The sequence below is a fragment of the Zootermopsis nevadensis genome, unplaced genomic scaffold (genome assembly GCF_977971745.1).
Source record: "Zootermopsis nevadensis isolate Lab colony 2312 unplaced genomic scaffold, Znev_1.0 Znev_ptg000003l, whole genome shotgun sequence".
In the NCBI taxonomy this organism is placed as follows: domain Eukaryota; kingdom Metazoa; phylum Arthropoda; class Insecta; order Blattodea; family Termopsidae; genus Zootermopsis; species Zootermopsis nevadensis.
In genome coordinates this window covers 10,673,018-10,688,746 of record NW_028259135.1, presented here as the reverse complement: position 1 = coordinate 10,688,746, position 15,729 = coordinate 10,673,018, and the positions used below count along the sequence as shown (strand labels likewise).

Genomic DNA, 15,729 nt, shown 5'->3' with positions numbered 1-15,729 from the left:
TAACAGGCAGAGAATACAAAAGTTCTCTCTCTCTCTCTCTCTCTCTCCTTCTCGCATTGATTTCATTGGTCGTGCCGACTGAACCTGTCAAGTTTGGCACCCTGTGTTAAAAAATACAAAGAAACACTTAAGACTAAACCCTCCTAACTGAACGTCCATTAAGCCACTGGACACAAAAGCTAAGTTCACAACACCTAACTAAAACCTTAACGGGGAGGGCGGGAGAACACCTTTCAAACTATAAAAAAACATATAAAATGCACAGGGTTGCCAACTTGACCTTAACCTAACATGCCCTAGTCACGGCGGCTACCGCATCAAATACAGAGTTGCCTGGCACGGTGCGATGAGATTATCATGACAGCCTGGGGCCGAACTGACATGATAAGACCGTGCCGATGCTATGTCGTACCTGATTTGCTGCAAGTACCCAGCCCATCCTCCAGCGGATGGGTCCTCAACCGTTAAGAGTTCGGCCGACACTATTTATTTTGTTTTAACGTTACGTTTTGCGCGCAGCTCCTCTTGACATGGTCCGTGGTTCGAAGTCTGCAACTGCTGTTTCCACTTACACTTCGCTGCCGTTGACACAACACAACACAAAACTACACCGCAATAATTAGAGAGTAGTTGCAATCGGATACGCACGCAACAATCCGAAAGTCATTTCGTAATTTATGGAAAAGCCCAAAAATGTATATAGAAGGTTAAAATTCTCAAATTAATGTAAATGATTTAAGTTATGCCCAAATGTTATATGGAACAGAGGCCACAATCAGCTTGCGAAAAATTTTCAACGCAAAGGAAATATTACACGTTAAAATTATACACACTCCAAAAATAAAAATTTAGTTTGATTTTTGCCATAATAACCTTGCACAATATTAATTTGATTGTGCTCGAATGTTACAAAATACATAAAAAATATATTACCATAATAATACCTACTTAACACGTTAGAGGCGCTGGTTACTATTATATTATATTATGTCATCATGTAATACGGGCCCTTTAGCGATAGAACGGCACAGACTATAAATAAATTTAAAAACAATTTGACAAAGATATGATCTGAGTGACCAGCCCACTGACTGCACAATTTCTACTCAATCCCGATTTGACTGCCAGAGCCATCTAATAGAGAACCTGGAGACACAAGGGTGAGAAGAAAAATAATGTTAATAGATTTAATTTCAAAATGTTTCAAGGAATATTTATCTAAATGGAATTGCTTTTTCTAGGAATTTTCTGTTGTCTTTACTCTGACATTAATTTGGCTGTAAATGATAACGTACAACTTTACAATGGAAGCACTAAATTTAAACACTATAGATCACAGACGTGAATTATGTGGGTTATGGGCCTCAGCAAAACCCAGAATGTTTAATAAAATCTGGAAAACAAGTTACCAAGAAATTTACAGGGCACGTTAATTATTATTGTATTGTGCAATTCAGAAAAGTTTTGGATATTGGTGTAAGCGCGAAAATATTACGCTCGTAAAAATCAAAATAGCTACAATGTTTCCAACAAGTTATTCATATTGTTGTATACATCTCCAACATACGAACTGCATAGTTTATAGTCTGAAATATTTTTATACGAATTTAAAATTGAGTAAACAGATTACTACGAATTTCTAGAAAAGTTGTTAATTTCAAAATTCATCGCGAAATACCGCCAAAATTTCAGCGAACTTCAGAACCGCTTCTCCGTGTTGGAATGTATATCGTAATGTAAATATCATAATTATAATGTTCTTGGCCTAAGAACATAAAATTCAAGCTGCAATTATGATTTCAAAATTTTATAAACTGTTATAAAATTATAGTTAATAATGCGTTAATGTTACAAACAACGTAACACGTAAAGTATAGGGAACTATTTTCTTCAACTACCAAACTAAAGTGAAGTACTTTGTGGGCGTTTCCGACTACACATAATTTATCTGAATTAATACGACATCATAAAAAATAGCAAGTTGTCCACTTAATACAACTTACGACATTGGACACTGTTCCTACCTTACAAACTACAGAACCAGCGCACAGGCAGGCTTACACATCGTACCCCAGCTATAAGCAACCACTCTCTGAAATAGAGCCGTGGGAAAGTGTGATGAAGGAATTCGCCCGAAAGATGGCACTGTGTCCAGTTGCAGTGCACCTGATATACAGTGACGGCTCGTGAAGAATACTTTACTTATGGCATTCAAAGATCAAATTCAACGTAGTACATGCAGACGTACTAAACATCGGGAGTAGTCATATCCTGTAGATATTAAAATTTGATAATTATAAAATTACATTAATTATAAGATCATTATTTTTTGTTACATTTTGTCTCATTGTGAGTGAAAAGCAAAATGCTGAGGGAAGTGTTTGGACTTAGGAGAGAAAAATAAAGAAGATAATACAGAAAATTGTACAATGTATTGCATTATTGTTTGAGCTGCAGAGTTGAAACTGTTAAAGATAAAGGTTATGTTATATCGATCATTGAGTCCAAGTATGGCGATCTGGAGTCAGATAGGTCAAGGATAAAAATGAGCCTAGATGGGAAAAAATTCTGTCGACTTAAACCCACAGCAACCCTTTAACCAAGTTACGTTCAGCGCCGGAGGGACCTGTAGTCCGAACCAGGTGTTTATCTTCCGGTTGATAAGATTGAACTTAACTGTCACAACTGAAACGTAGTAAATCTGTCATAGTAGTGGGGTATGGCTTGGGGGACCACTATATCAGCGTTTACACCGACGTCTGTAATGCTTAAAGTTTTGCCTCCACGTGCTCTATACGCCTTCTTTGCCTGTTGCTTAGAAACAAAAATATTAAAAGATACACCAAAAACAATCCTGTTTTTTCAGCATAATATCTTGTAATTAAAACAGAAACTTGTTAGAACTTTCTGTCATTGATAATGGTCTTTTAAAGTAGGGAATCAGTGACAAAGGTGGGCTACTGGCCAGGCCGTCACTGCGTTCGTGTGTCTGAGTGACGTCACAGAGCAGCCCCGAAAAAGGCGAACCTCAGTGCAAACTTGCGATTACTCCACCAACGCTTTGTATCACTCCGCTGTTACCACCAGAGAAAAGGTGATTATTGCGCAATATTTCGTGTTTTTTTTCGAAAACATGTTTATTAAATAAAGAATGCACAATGTAAAATAAAGGAGTTGATATGAATATATGATATTAACTAAATTCCAAGTTGTAACTAATTAAAACTTGAGAGTTACTAAATACCATCTAACAAAATCAAAGCGGCTAGGGTTTCAATCTGAGAGTCGACAAAAAAGCACCACACCTTCATAAAATTTTATACTTATTATTCAAATTTTGTATAAATGTCTTCAGATGGCTTTGAACAATTATCGTCACTTTGCACACCCTAGGTTCTACTCCAGATCTAACGGTATGGAGCAGAGTTCTTCATAAACAAGTAGTCGCTTAGCTGGTCAAAATATTTGATTCCAGAAATTTCTGGACATGAAAGTTTTGTCGCTCTCTCTCTCGCTCTCTCTCTCTCTCTCTCTCTCTCTCACACACATATTCTTTCCTCTAAATGTAATAAAGTTGGATTTGTCCCGGAGATGTAGAATTTCAGAGCCAGACTTGAAGTAATGTTCATGTCAGACAAATACTTAGGTGTCTTAGGCCGTTTAACTTAAAGTTCTAACTACGAAGGTTAATTATAAAGTTCACAAAGGCTTGCCACTTGTAGAACCGATGGTCCATGCAAAAACATAATTTGAACAGTTGTTGACACAAAAATTGAACGCTTTCATCAAACCCATTAAAGACGAGTGGAAATTATAAGTACCAGATGATTTAAAAATCAGTAACTACATTTTTGTGTTCGGTGTAATTTTCATTGTAAAGAGGGTTTGTTTCCTTTGGTTAAATAACAATAACCATATGGACTTTGTAATTGCGAAGTGCTGTGTTTTCTTTGCGGTACGGATTAAATTCTTAAAAGACGAGCTTTAGATTTAAAGAGTTAGGTCCAATTACTGTTACACGTTTTAGCTCTGACCCATCAGAACATAGAGCAAAGGAGCATTCAATTTACCAGCGAACACACCGATAGGACAGTGAAGGACGCTACTGGGATTTCATATTGTGTGGGAACGGCCAGTCACTGACGCTCGACTTGAAAACGCTGTGTGGAATGGGGAAAGAACGCTAGTGGCTCGAATGCCAGTTATACTGTTTACCCTCTTTGTACTTACACTTGGATACTCTGTATGAATATGGGACAGTGGCCTGAAATACCTTATTATAACTTTAATCACTTTTGTTTTTCTTCTTTCTTTTTCTTTTTCTCTTTCTATTACTTTTTCCTCTCACTCTTCTCTTTTCTCTCCATCCGTCATTTATACGCCTTTGGTTCATCGGTTCCCATTCAACGCTATTGAACCTGCCGGAAATGCATCGTAAAATAATAAATCAGGGGAAAAAAACAAAACAAAAACAAACCTGTCTGAATGTCTCTGTGTCAAATGCTCTGGTCATGTAACTATTAAGAAATTACGAAAGGAAACATTATGGACTGTAACAGTACGAAGTATCTGGCTAGTGTCGTATTCGCCTCGAGAGAACTACAAAACTACTATGCTCAAAATTCAAATGAATGACGACCATCATGCAGTCACTAGTTTTTTGTTGAAAGGAGAAATGAGAACAGGGTGCTGAGTGATGGACCCTTCGTCACATGTTATGAGGATGATCAAACTGAGAAGATGAGATGGGTGAGTCATGAAGAAGAAATTAAAAACCCATACAAAATTTTAGTCGGAAAATCTGACGACGAAAGAGCACTTTGAAGATGCAGCCACATGTAGATGGATACAAGAAAAGCTAGATCCTACTGAAGAAAAATGTTATGATGTTGATTAGATTCATGTGGCACGAAAAAGTGTTCAATGACATCTACGTCACATAGAGTGGTCTGCACTCTAGTGACAACAACTATAATGAGACGGTTGTAACCCGTCGTGATGCACCGCCATCAAGTATCCAAATCTGAAACTTCTTGCCGGCCGGCTCCGTTTTTCAAACGCGTGTTTTTAAATATGTTGCCGAAGTCGTGGCAAGAACTATTAGATGCTCTCACATTAGAATCTAATAGCATTGACACTTTTAACAGAATATCATCAGTTAAACTGCAGGAGGATATTATTGATATATGTATAAATGAAAAGAGATACAGGTATGTAATGCTCGTAAATGTAGGTATCTAAAATAACAATGATAAATAAATAGCACACCATAGACGCTGCCTGCAGACTATTCTGAGCCTTGCTTTGCCGAAAAACAATTCATGAACGTACCCTAACACGGACTTACAGCTGTGCATCCTTTGGGATTCGAATCCATAACCCCAATGTTCGAGCAGCTAATACTCACCCCTCGAAACACCGCGGCCACTGACTAACGTGACAACGATATGTTTATAATATATTAAAGTAGCACTATCGAGGGAAAACTTATGGATGGAAGTTACTCTTCCCTCCTCCCTGCTTCATCATTTATCAGGAGCTAACCTAACCTAATTGTAGCTGCTCCTAAAACTACTACAAAATAATGCCATATACCAAACTTAAGGGAGTCTAGCAATGTCTAGTGTGACATACTGACAAGACACAAAATTTCAATTTGAATGCTCCAGGTTCGGGATATTAATGCTACTGTCCCTGAGGGGTTATGCCAGACATAATTTTCGTTATTTTAATTTAATCATATTTTGTTATCTACAATCTGTAGTTTTGCCACACACCACATAAATGTTTTTAAAGTAAAAGAGGATGCTTTAATATGATGCTTTTCAGTTTGATGCCATAGTATGGTATTTACGCACTTATTAGTCTCGTGAACAGAATCATGATATTAGACCAAATTCTGCAACAATACATCACCCAATGAAAAGATCACCAGGGGAACAATACTATGTGTATGCTGCTGTCAAACTTACATTTCAACATATGTTTCAGGGATAAATTGTTGAACTGGATCATATTTACACAGAGTAATGCAAAATGGGTGAAGTCTGCTTCCAGGGCATCAAAGTTCCGAAGAGAGGGAAATGAAAAATTTAAAAAATGTGACAATGCAGGTAGTTTAGCGCTATACACGCAGAGTGTGGTTAATGCGCCAAGAGACAGTGAAGAGTTGTCACTTGCATTAGCCAATAGATCAGCAGCCCTGTTCCACTTGGGTGCTTATAAGGTATTATGATGATCGCCCATATTACTGTTTCTTTTTAAATACATTTTAATTACCCTGACTTGTTGTATATCTCTTATTTATCTGTCTTTGAGGTTTATTAAAGGATCAACTGCCCTGTTTGAAGTTTCTCATTTTGTTCAGTAAATGGTAATGCATTAAGCACTAAGTTTTGGTCAGCCTGAAAAAAGATGATATATTGATGAAAACATTTTAATAATTTTATGCTAAGTTTAATGCACAAATATATTTATTACCACCCCCTGTTGTAGGAATGTTTGCAAGACATTTCGCTTGCCTTACAAAGTGACTACCCAACATCACTCCATTACAAACTGCATGTCAGGCGCGGTCAATGCCTCGCTGAACTAAACAGGCCTAAGGAACAAATAGAAGCATTACAGTCTGCACAGAAATGTTTAGAACTCGTGAAGGATATGCCACTGTGCAAGAAAGGTAAGTTCCTCCATCAAAAATACTCCTAAAAGAAGAAGGGGTGGTCTTCTGTACCCACGAACCACATGCATTGAAATTGTTGCGAAGAAAGTGGATGGCCATGACATGGATAACTGCTTTCAGTTCCCAGCAGGGGCAGGGTTTTTCTTCAGGATCATGCTTAGTCCTGTCAGGCGAATGGAGGGAGAGTCCTTTTCAGAGATAAAACAGCTGCAATATGAAATTGACCACTCTTCATCAAGTGTCAAGGTTAACATTAATGAAACTTCATTTTTGCCTGCGTCATTATACTTGGGTAAAGGAATATTTACCATACCTTACTGTTGGCAGCACTTTTTCTTTTGTCACTGTTATTATTGTTATCTTTCTTTTATTATTACTGTTAATATTAAGATAAATGTCAGCAAATAAGTATTATCCGAAACAAAAATAAGAACATAAGAGCAAAAGAAACTTTGATATGTAAGGCTAGATGAAAAATCCTCTGCCCTGTCATCGGGATCAAACCCTGGTTGTCCGCTCCGTAGTCAGTCTCTATACTGATTGAGGTACTCCAGTTACCTATAATGTCACTCATAAATAATCTAGCCGCAAGAAAGACAAATTATGCAAGTCTGTATAGTCACATTATGGCAATGAAATTGTATCTTTAAATTATGATTCTGTATATATTTTCTTACAGCTTCTCTTAAAAGGGACATTGAAACAGCTTTGGCTAAAGCTTCCTCTCAGTTGAGTGTTGATAGCACACAAAACACTTTTGATGGCTCTGAACCATTTCAGATTCCTGTACCAACATATGGAGAAAATGAGAGATTTGCATACGCATCAATAGCTCTGGATCTCAGGTATCAGAAAGTGCATTTGTAGCTTTCTCTATTCTATAATGAAAGCTGAGCTTAAGATGTGACTTTTATTGGTTTTCATGCTACCCATGAGAGTTGATATCTCTTTCTGCTAGCCCTTTCAGACGCAAATAATCAGTAAGAGGTAAATTATTTTTGGAAAGTGATGGTTTCATACAGAATGAAAATATGGAGGTGATTAAAATGTATTAAGATTTTTTTCATTCTCCTTTTGTGCTTCATTATTATGGCAAAAAATACATTAAAATGTGCTGAAAATACTCAGGTATAATATGATATGAAGATAAATTAATGGGGGGTCCGTAGTGGCCGCGCGGGCCTTGTGCCGCTTGGTTGCTGGGACCGTGGGTTCGAATCCCAGTCAAGCCATGGATGTTTGTCTCTGTTGTGCTGTCCCGTGTACAGGTAGAGGCCTTGCGACGGGCCAATCCCTCGTCCAAGGAGTCCTACCGAATGTCTATAGATCATGCCAACGAAAAAAGTTGGGACCCGCAGTGCTCAGGCACTTGAAGAACGGGTTGTTCCCAGTATCCCAGATAAATTAATGTCCTGATCTGTTTCAAGTGTTTCAGGTTAGAAATGAGTAGGGCTGTTTGTAATCAAACGGTCTGGGGAACACCTAGGTTACTTGTCTAGAGTTGCTTCGTCTGGTCCTTTTGTTTAACAATGCTGACGTCAGTGATGAAAGGTCAGCATTTCTAACTAACCTGGGATTTACTTTGCTAATTTGTATTTTCAAATTAATATACAGGTACAGTGAAGGAAAAGGAAGACATGTTATAGCAAACAGAGACGTAAAGATGGGTGATATACTGTTCGTTGAGAGGCCATATGCATTTGTAGTACTACCAGCTCAATATAAAGCCCACTGCCACAACTGCTGTAGAACGTATGTTTCACCAATACCGTAAGTCTCTATAGGCATAATTTTTATATTTTGAGGGTGGTAAACCTTCATATTCCACAGTAATACAATCACCTGATTTCTTGTATAACTGAATAACTACCAACTCTTCAGAGAATACCCCATACAATAGAGTTCAGTACTTTGAAAATATCCCAGAGTTTTAAAATTGAGATGTCTACACATTGTAGTGTCAAATGAGCTACTTTAAAAAAAAGGATACAGAAAATTATAATCCCATAAGATTTCTTCAGACTGCCTGTGAATATATTAAATTTGTTTGTTGTTTTCTTACAGTTGCTGGGAGTGTACGATGGTTCTGTACTGCAGTGAGGCATGCAGACAGGAGTCCTGGGATCAATACCACCAATGGGAGTGTCATGGTGGGCTGGAACTTCTGCATTCAATTGGTATTGCTCACTTAGGTCTCCGTGTAATTCTGAAGGCTGGACCGTTACCCAAACTAAAAGGATCTTATATGAAGCTTCAGAAGAGTCTACCGCAATTAGAAGACACTTATGGAGACAAAGAGGACAACTACAGAGCTGTATATCACCTGATGCCTCATCTTGAAGATATGCAGCATCAAGATTTGTTTCAGTATGCCATGGTACAGCTGCTACAAATTCTGTGCAACTCTCTCCTACAAATAAATGTTGATCTTGTGTACTCAAAAAGAAAACTAATTCTTTCAGCCTAAAAAAATTATATATTTCCTTTCTGCGAGAGTGTAACACATAATTTACTTATGAGATGGACAACTGGGTTTCAGTTCCCACCAGGGGCAGGGATTTATTCTTTACCGTCATGCTTGGGGAACCAGTAAATACATTACCAGAAAATAATGCTACAAATATGAAGTCATTTGGCTTTTCTCTGCAGTCTATTGTGATGTACTGTCAAAGTGCTAACGTACGTTTCTCACGCGACTGCAGTTGTTTTTGTGTTTCAGACTGCCTGTATGCTGACCCTATACCTCAGTCAGTGCACAGACTATTTCAAGGAGGAAGCAAATTCTCTCTCTCCTGCTGACCTACTACAGGATAGAAAATCTGTTCTCTGCCTTGTGGGAGGCGTGATATTACGACACATTGCACAGCTTGTGTGTAATGGCCATGCAATCACCAAGCTTGACATATCACAGCCTGAAAATGAAAATCAAGAAGTTCTGATGGAGCGTCAGGTTCGAATTGCAACTGCCATCTATCCTTCGGCAAGCATGATGAACCATTCCTGTGACCCTAATATCATTAACAGGTAATAAATTGGCTTTCCAGGCTATCTCTGTATCATGAAGCACATAAGACAATACTGTTTAAAATATTAGCTATCCTGACTCACATTAACTGTGATTATTCTCAGCCTCTAAATAAATTCTATTATTATCTGCTCCTAAAACTTTTTATGATTATCAGTTATGATCCATCATCGTATAACCCAAGAACAAATCTTTGCCATCATCATTTTGTTAAGTACTTATACACAAGGATCCTGGGAAACACAACTCCGAATGAAAATATACAAAATACAGTTTCTCTTAAGAAATAACTAAATTACATATGTTACATTCTGGCAATCAAATATTTAATATCTGAACATATAACAAAATCCAAGCAATAAAATCTATTAATAAATGTTAAGGAGAAATTATACAGGCTAATTATAAATTAATTTAAAAAATAAAAGTTGCCTATAACAATGAAAGTTTTAGGGATATAAAGAACACAAAAAAATTTTATTGGAACTTTCAAGGTTTTGAATATAAGAACCCTCTGTCACCATGTACATGTTACAGCCATAATAAATCTTGACCCAAACACTGCAACATTTGAACACTGATTTACTTTTTTCAAATTCTGACTCTGATTTTGTCAAGATTTTGAAATAATGGTGTGGTGTTGACCGACTCCTAAACACACACCTCTTCTTTAAATTAAGAATAATGAGTTCCTAGAATATTTAAATGACATGCACTCTGTTTCAGCTTCTACAATCAGTATCTTATTGTCCGGGCATGTAAGGACATACACGAGGGAGAAGAAGTATTCAACTGTTATGGTAAGGATCCAGGTCACATATACTTATTGCTAATTAAGAATAATGTATGTATCCTGTACCTAACCTAATATTCTAACGCAATTAGTCAGAACCACTTTTCTTTCCCCAGGCCCTCACTTCAGACACATGAGTTCACCAGAGAGAAAGGACATACTAAGGAGCCAATATTTCTTTTACTGTAACTGCAGACCCTGTTCTTTGTCAGGACAAGAGGACTTTCATGTAAGTCATCATGAAATAGTTTCAAGCTACTAAGCAACTTCGCCATTCTACAGAGGTCAGACACATGTCCTTCCAGTGTAACAGTAGTTGCCCTTTTGAGGAACACTAATTACCAAGAATGCAAGAAGCCAAAGTTTGGTGAAGCTGTTGGCTCAGAACATTTCTCCTTATTCCTCGACTCTGACTGGCTCTCCCCCTACCAATCCCTTCCTCTAACCCTATATAAATCCCTCCACTTCAGCCCTGAAGATGGAGATAGCACCTATAAAATATCAGTATCTACCTACGAGTCTGCACAATATGAAGATTCAGAAGAACATTGTCGAAACTTGTAATTTCTATTTTGTTACTACAGGAACGGTTTTCAGCACTTCTTTGTTTGGAATGCAGTGGTCCTTTGCTGCAAAGCAGTGACTCAGCTCACCACATGACATGCAGCGACTGTGGTCACAGACAGAGCTTTAGCAGTCTGGCAGGGGCTACATTCAAAGCACACGCTTTGTTTAACGAAGGTCTGTATTAAATTCAGAACATTAGCTGTGCGTTTCCTTCCACGTTTAACCCTTTCCTGTCAGAATTTTTTTTTGTAACAAGGATGTCTATGGCATTTAAATACCTCTGAAGTACAGAATCACCATAATATATAACATTGTTTTTCAAGGAGTCCGAATTGTTTCTACCAGACATTGAATTCAGTAATTCACTGCCAGTTTACAGCATCCATCAGCGATGTCCAATCCTGTGCCAACACGCACCAAAATTTAATTTAAACATGTCGGGATAATTTCAAATTAAACATGTTGACGGACGGAACTGAACATCAGATTACTGCCGAGTTGTGTTTAATTTTTCCTCTATTCTTGCTTCAAGGCTCCATGGCCCTTGACATGGGGGACATGAAAGAGGCAGTGAAGAAGTTCGAGGCCTGCTGGAACCTGAGGCAGCGTTGTCTGTACAGAAGCCACAAGGACCTCAGTGCATGTGGGGATCAAGTAGCCAAGTGTTATTCCATGCTAGGTAAAAACCACCTATCTGAATTATTCCCAGAAATCATCATCCATTAACATTTCTGCCAGAATGAGTAACTTCTCCATAAGCATGCTTCTCATATTTGTTTTCGCTGTTCTACTACTCTCGAGTATCTTCGTCATGTTCTTCCAAGTGCTCAGTTACTCAGTGTTTTTATTTCTGAAGCTTTCGGTGGAATCCAGTTTTTCAATGTTTCTTTCTCTTGACCATTTCTTGTAATGGTTCTATTGTAATATTTCAGATACTGTCCTTTCTTCTTCATTTCTTAATACATCACAGAAACTTTGTCTCGCTCGCTTGTAAGCAAGAATTTCTCTTAAATTTATTCCTAAACCATTACACCAGTTTAATACGAGTCAACACAGCTGCCACTTTCTACGGATTTTCCACCCTAAATTTCTGTACAAATTTCTATACCTTATCTGAAATAATTTTTTAAGCACTTCATTCGTAAGTTTGTTTCCTGCTGCTGTGACCATTAGACCATACTAAAATGGACACGTCTCCCCAAACTTTTTCACAAACTACACAGTGTACAGCCGAAGTTGTTCATTTAAATGCCCTCGAAGCCGATCACACACTTTTTTCATACTTGTTCTTCCTTCCATGCCATGTTGGAAGTTTTATAAACTTTGGGTGGTGTATTTAATGGTTTTAGCAACTGGAAATCTGTTTGACAGGTGACTATGGCAGAAGTGTCGAGTGTCTGCTACGGTGCCTACCCGCGGTGGAGGAACAGTTTGGCTGCAACAGCATCGAGGTGGCCAATGAGCTACAGAAAATTTCAGATGTGATGATGTGTGACGTATCACAACACGGCCAAGGTTCTGCAGCTTACTTGTAAGTGATGGAGTGGAATAGAACACAACGGAGTAGATGGGTCCGGACACCAACGTCCCTTGCGCCATGACCAACAATACATTAATTTAAGGCACACAGGAGCCATGTGCATTAAGTGTTCATTTATGAAAACATAATTGAAGGTCGGAAGAAGTGATGTGGGAACAAAAAAGGTATATACATCATTTGCTACCAAATTTCAATCTGTAGAAGAACACGAAAATTACCCCTGGAAGGCAAAATGGGTAACACAGACAAGTTGTCAAGATTTCCTAAATTTTGGTGCTGAAAAATATGTGAAATACACGTTGGAAAGTATCTTCAGTAAGATGTAAATTTGTATACATTCCTGGTAATCCAGAAAAATGAAACAATTTATCTTGTACTTCTGCGTGCTCAATATAAATGCTATTGGACAGTTTATCCCAAAACTTTATACTCATATTTTGACCAGGGTTTATGCATATTGTGTACAGCATACTGTTTGATAAACTGATCTTTCAGTCACATTCACTCACAAGGTAAAAATCTATTTTTAGAAAACAAGTAACATTTTTCACTCACTCCCACATCATTCAATACATAAAACAGCGAGACAAACACATTGTGCGAGTGTGTTATACTCAACGATCAGTTTGGAGGTGACAACACTGCAGTGTTACAGATAACAGCTAAAACAGAAACACTGGTACAATCTGCAAGTTCAAAACATTAAGTAACTTAATAATTAATTTTAAGACAATAGTTGGTCAATTAAACAGTGGCGCCTTAATATTTTTAATTTATATTCCGATTACTGATATTTAACATGCATGATAAAGGTTTCATTTTGAAGTGAAACAGATACATATATTTAATGGATTTATAATGAAATTTTATTTTCTTGCTGTTTATTTCCCTTGTAAAATAAATTTGATTCACTAAATGTCTTAAAATTTAAATTACATAAATTTGTTATACACGGCGAGTGATTTGGTTTTCACACCTTTTCATAAATTAATGATGAAATAATTTGCAAAAAAAATAAATACAAGATATGTACTTCTTTCACAGAGAAAAGCACAAGAAGGCAACAGAGTTTGTGCAGAGAGCTAAACAAATTTTGGAACTGCACTATGGGCTCTGGAACACTGGGCTTCAAGACATCCTTGACAAGGAACAACAATTGAAACAAATGAAAATGTAAAATCGCAGGCTCATACATATTGTACATGTCAAGTGTAATAAAAAAATCTGTGGATATGCAGACAAGTTTTACCTTCAAGTAATGACATTCCCATCAATCAATTTTTCCTGTTCTGTTCAGCACCACTCGTGAACGAACAGCCGGGAGGGGCATTCAAGTTCTCTCAGAATAATGCGGTAGGTAGGAGTAGCAGCAGTGCGGTACGATACACCAATGTAAAGTTACGCAGCATTAAATGCAGATGAATCCTAGTGTGCATACCTATATTTAACGCTGCGTAACTTTATACCGGTGTATCATACTGTACTGCAACCACATACTGTGCTGGTTTGAGAACCTTTAAAAACAAAAATCACGCAAAGAAACAAACATCTGAAATGTGTATCTTATAAGGAAGTCCTGAAAACAGCTCAGAATTAAACTATGACCTACGGGTTGGATATGGCCCATGGAAGAAAATTTGGTCCTGCCTGCGACAAACAGAGTTTTTATCAATTATTACTCTCTCATACACAGTAAAGAGAGTTCATGAAACTTAAAATTTTTATGGAAATGCAATTTTTAGCATCCTGGCACACATATTTATTACTGTAATTTATTATACCTACAACTGGATATTGGAATGTCCTTACCATCCTTTATTCAGACAAATTTGATGCTTAAATATCCACTTATTTTAAATATAATTAGCTCCAGAAAACTTACACTTCTGGACATAATTTGCATATGTATAATAATGTACATATTACTTAATGTAAACATTTGGTTGATCATGAAAATTAGAGACAAAGCGCATTAAAATATTACATTTTTAAGCAACCCCTATACGATCAATATTATTGTGCAATATTCAGTTTTGTACAATAATATTGATCGTCTATGTTACGAATTGAAAGGTTGTGCAATATATTGTGTCAATCAAAAATGGTTTGATATTTATTGCACAATGTGGAAAAGGTTGTATCATCTGCAGGCAGTATTGCGCAATATCGTTCAGTTCTGTCCCAGACGTAGTGGCGTGAACATCGGTGCGCGCTGAACATGATGTCGTCTAAAGTGAAAGATGACGAACGAAAGTTCATTTTGGAATTTATAGAGGTTTAACACTCGTCGGCTTTGTGGAATGTTAAGAGTAAGGAGTACAGCAACCGAAACAAAAAAATGAACAATACGACCTACTCGTTGAAAAATACAAAGAAAGACATCCGGAAGCTGAAAAACAAGAAGTGATTAAAGAAACCAATCTTTGCGCAATAATAGTGTAATAGATAAACGCTGACTTGGAGAGATAGCATCTCGCAAGGTAGTATTTCTTTTCTGAATTCGAGAGGTAATCATTCTTAGCAGTTCATCAAAAGATTCACCATCTAGACGCAGAAAATTCTGAAAGTCGCCTGGTTCACTCACTCTTAGGTCATTTAATAAGTTCTCATGAGTGTACTCATCTCTTTTTTTGAACCATTCCTTCATCCATCTTTGCTTTCTCCTTCTTCTTCAAACACACAGCCACAGCGATAGCCACACACGCAGCTTCTGTGTCACTTAACATGTTGACTGCACAACAATCAAATGTACACTGAAAATCAGCAGCTAAAATATTGGACAATAATATTGTACGGTCTGGAGCACCTCGCAATATTATTGTGCAATATCATTCGTCTAGGGGCCGCTTTATGCTGATGTTGATAAAAATGTACGTTACGTACAACCTGGGGTGAAGTGTACCAATTTTGTGAAATCTGAACAATAAATTATATCAGCAAGGCATGCTGCTATCACTACCTAGTGTAGTCAATGGCATAGAATCAGGCAGGCAAGGGGGAAATCACCTGATTATATTCCCAAGAGAGCGCTTCATGGATGGACGATTCAAAAGTTTGAGAGCCGACCCATTAAGCGCCACCACGCCCTGTTAAGGGTCAAGGACAGAGGAGGAGGATGCTGG

At 37.5% G+C, this 15,729-nt stretch overlaps 1 protein-coding gene across 2 annotated transcripts; it reads left to right on the top strand.

Annotated features, from left to right (window-relative positions):
• Window positions 1–5,028: 5,028 nt before the first annotated feature.
• On the top strand, window positions 5,029–13,862 carry LOC110836248 (protein-lysine N-methyltransferase SMYD4). 2 transcript variants are annotated; one of them, XM_022077248.2, is made up of 13 exons: window positions 5,029–5,210; window positions 5,992–6,226; window positions 6,496–6,679; window positions 7,362–7,527; window positions 8,297–8,434; window positions 8,747–9,059; window positions 9,402–9,706; window positions 10,434–10,507; window positions 10,617–10,729; window positions 11,085–11,241; window positions 11,600–11,746; window positions 12,439–12,598; window positions 13,652–13,862. In XM_022077248.2, exons 1-13 carry the CDS (start codon window positions 5,074–5,076, stop codon window positions 13,782–13,784), a joined length of 2,262 nt encoding a protein of 753 aa, XP_021932940.1. In that variant the 5' UTR covers window positions 5,029–5,073; the 3' UTR covers window positions 13,785–13,862. The 2 variants fall into 2 exon arrangements, with proteins under 2 accessions (XP_021932940.1, XP_021932938.1); XM_022077246.2 differs by having other exon boundaries at window positions 8,297–8,452.
• The last annotated feature ends 1,867 nt before the right edge of the window (window positions 13,863–15,729 follow it).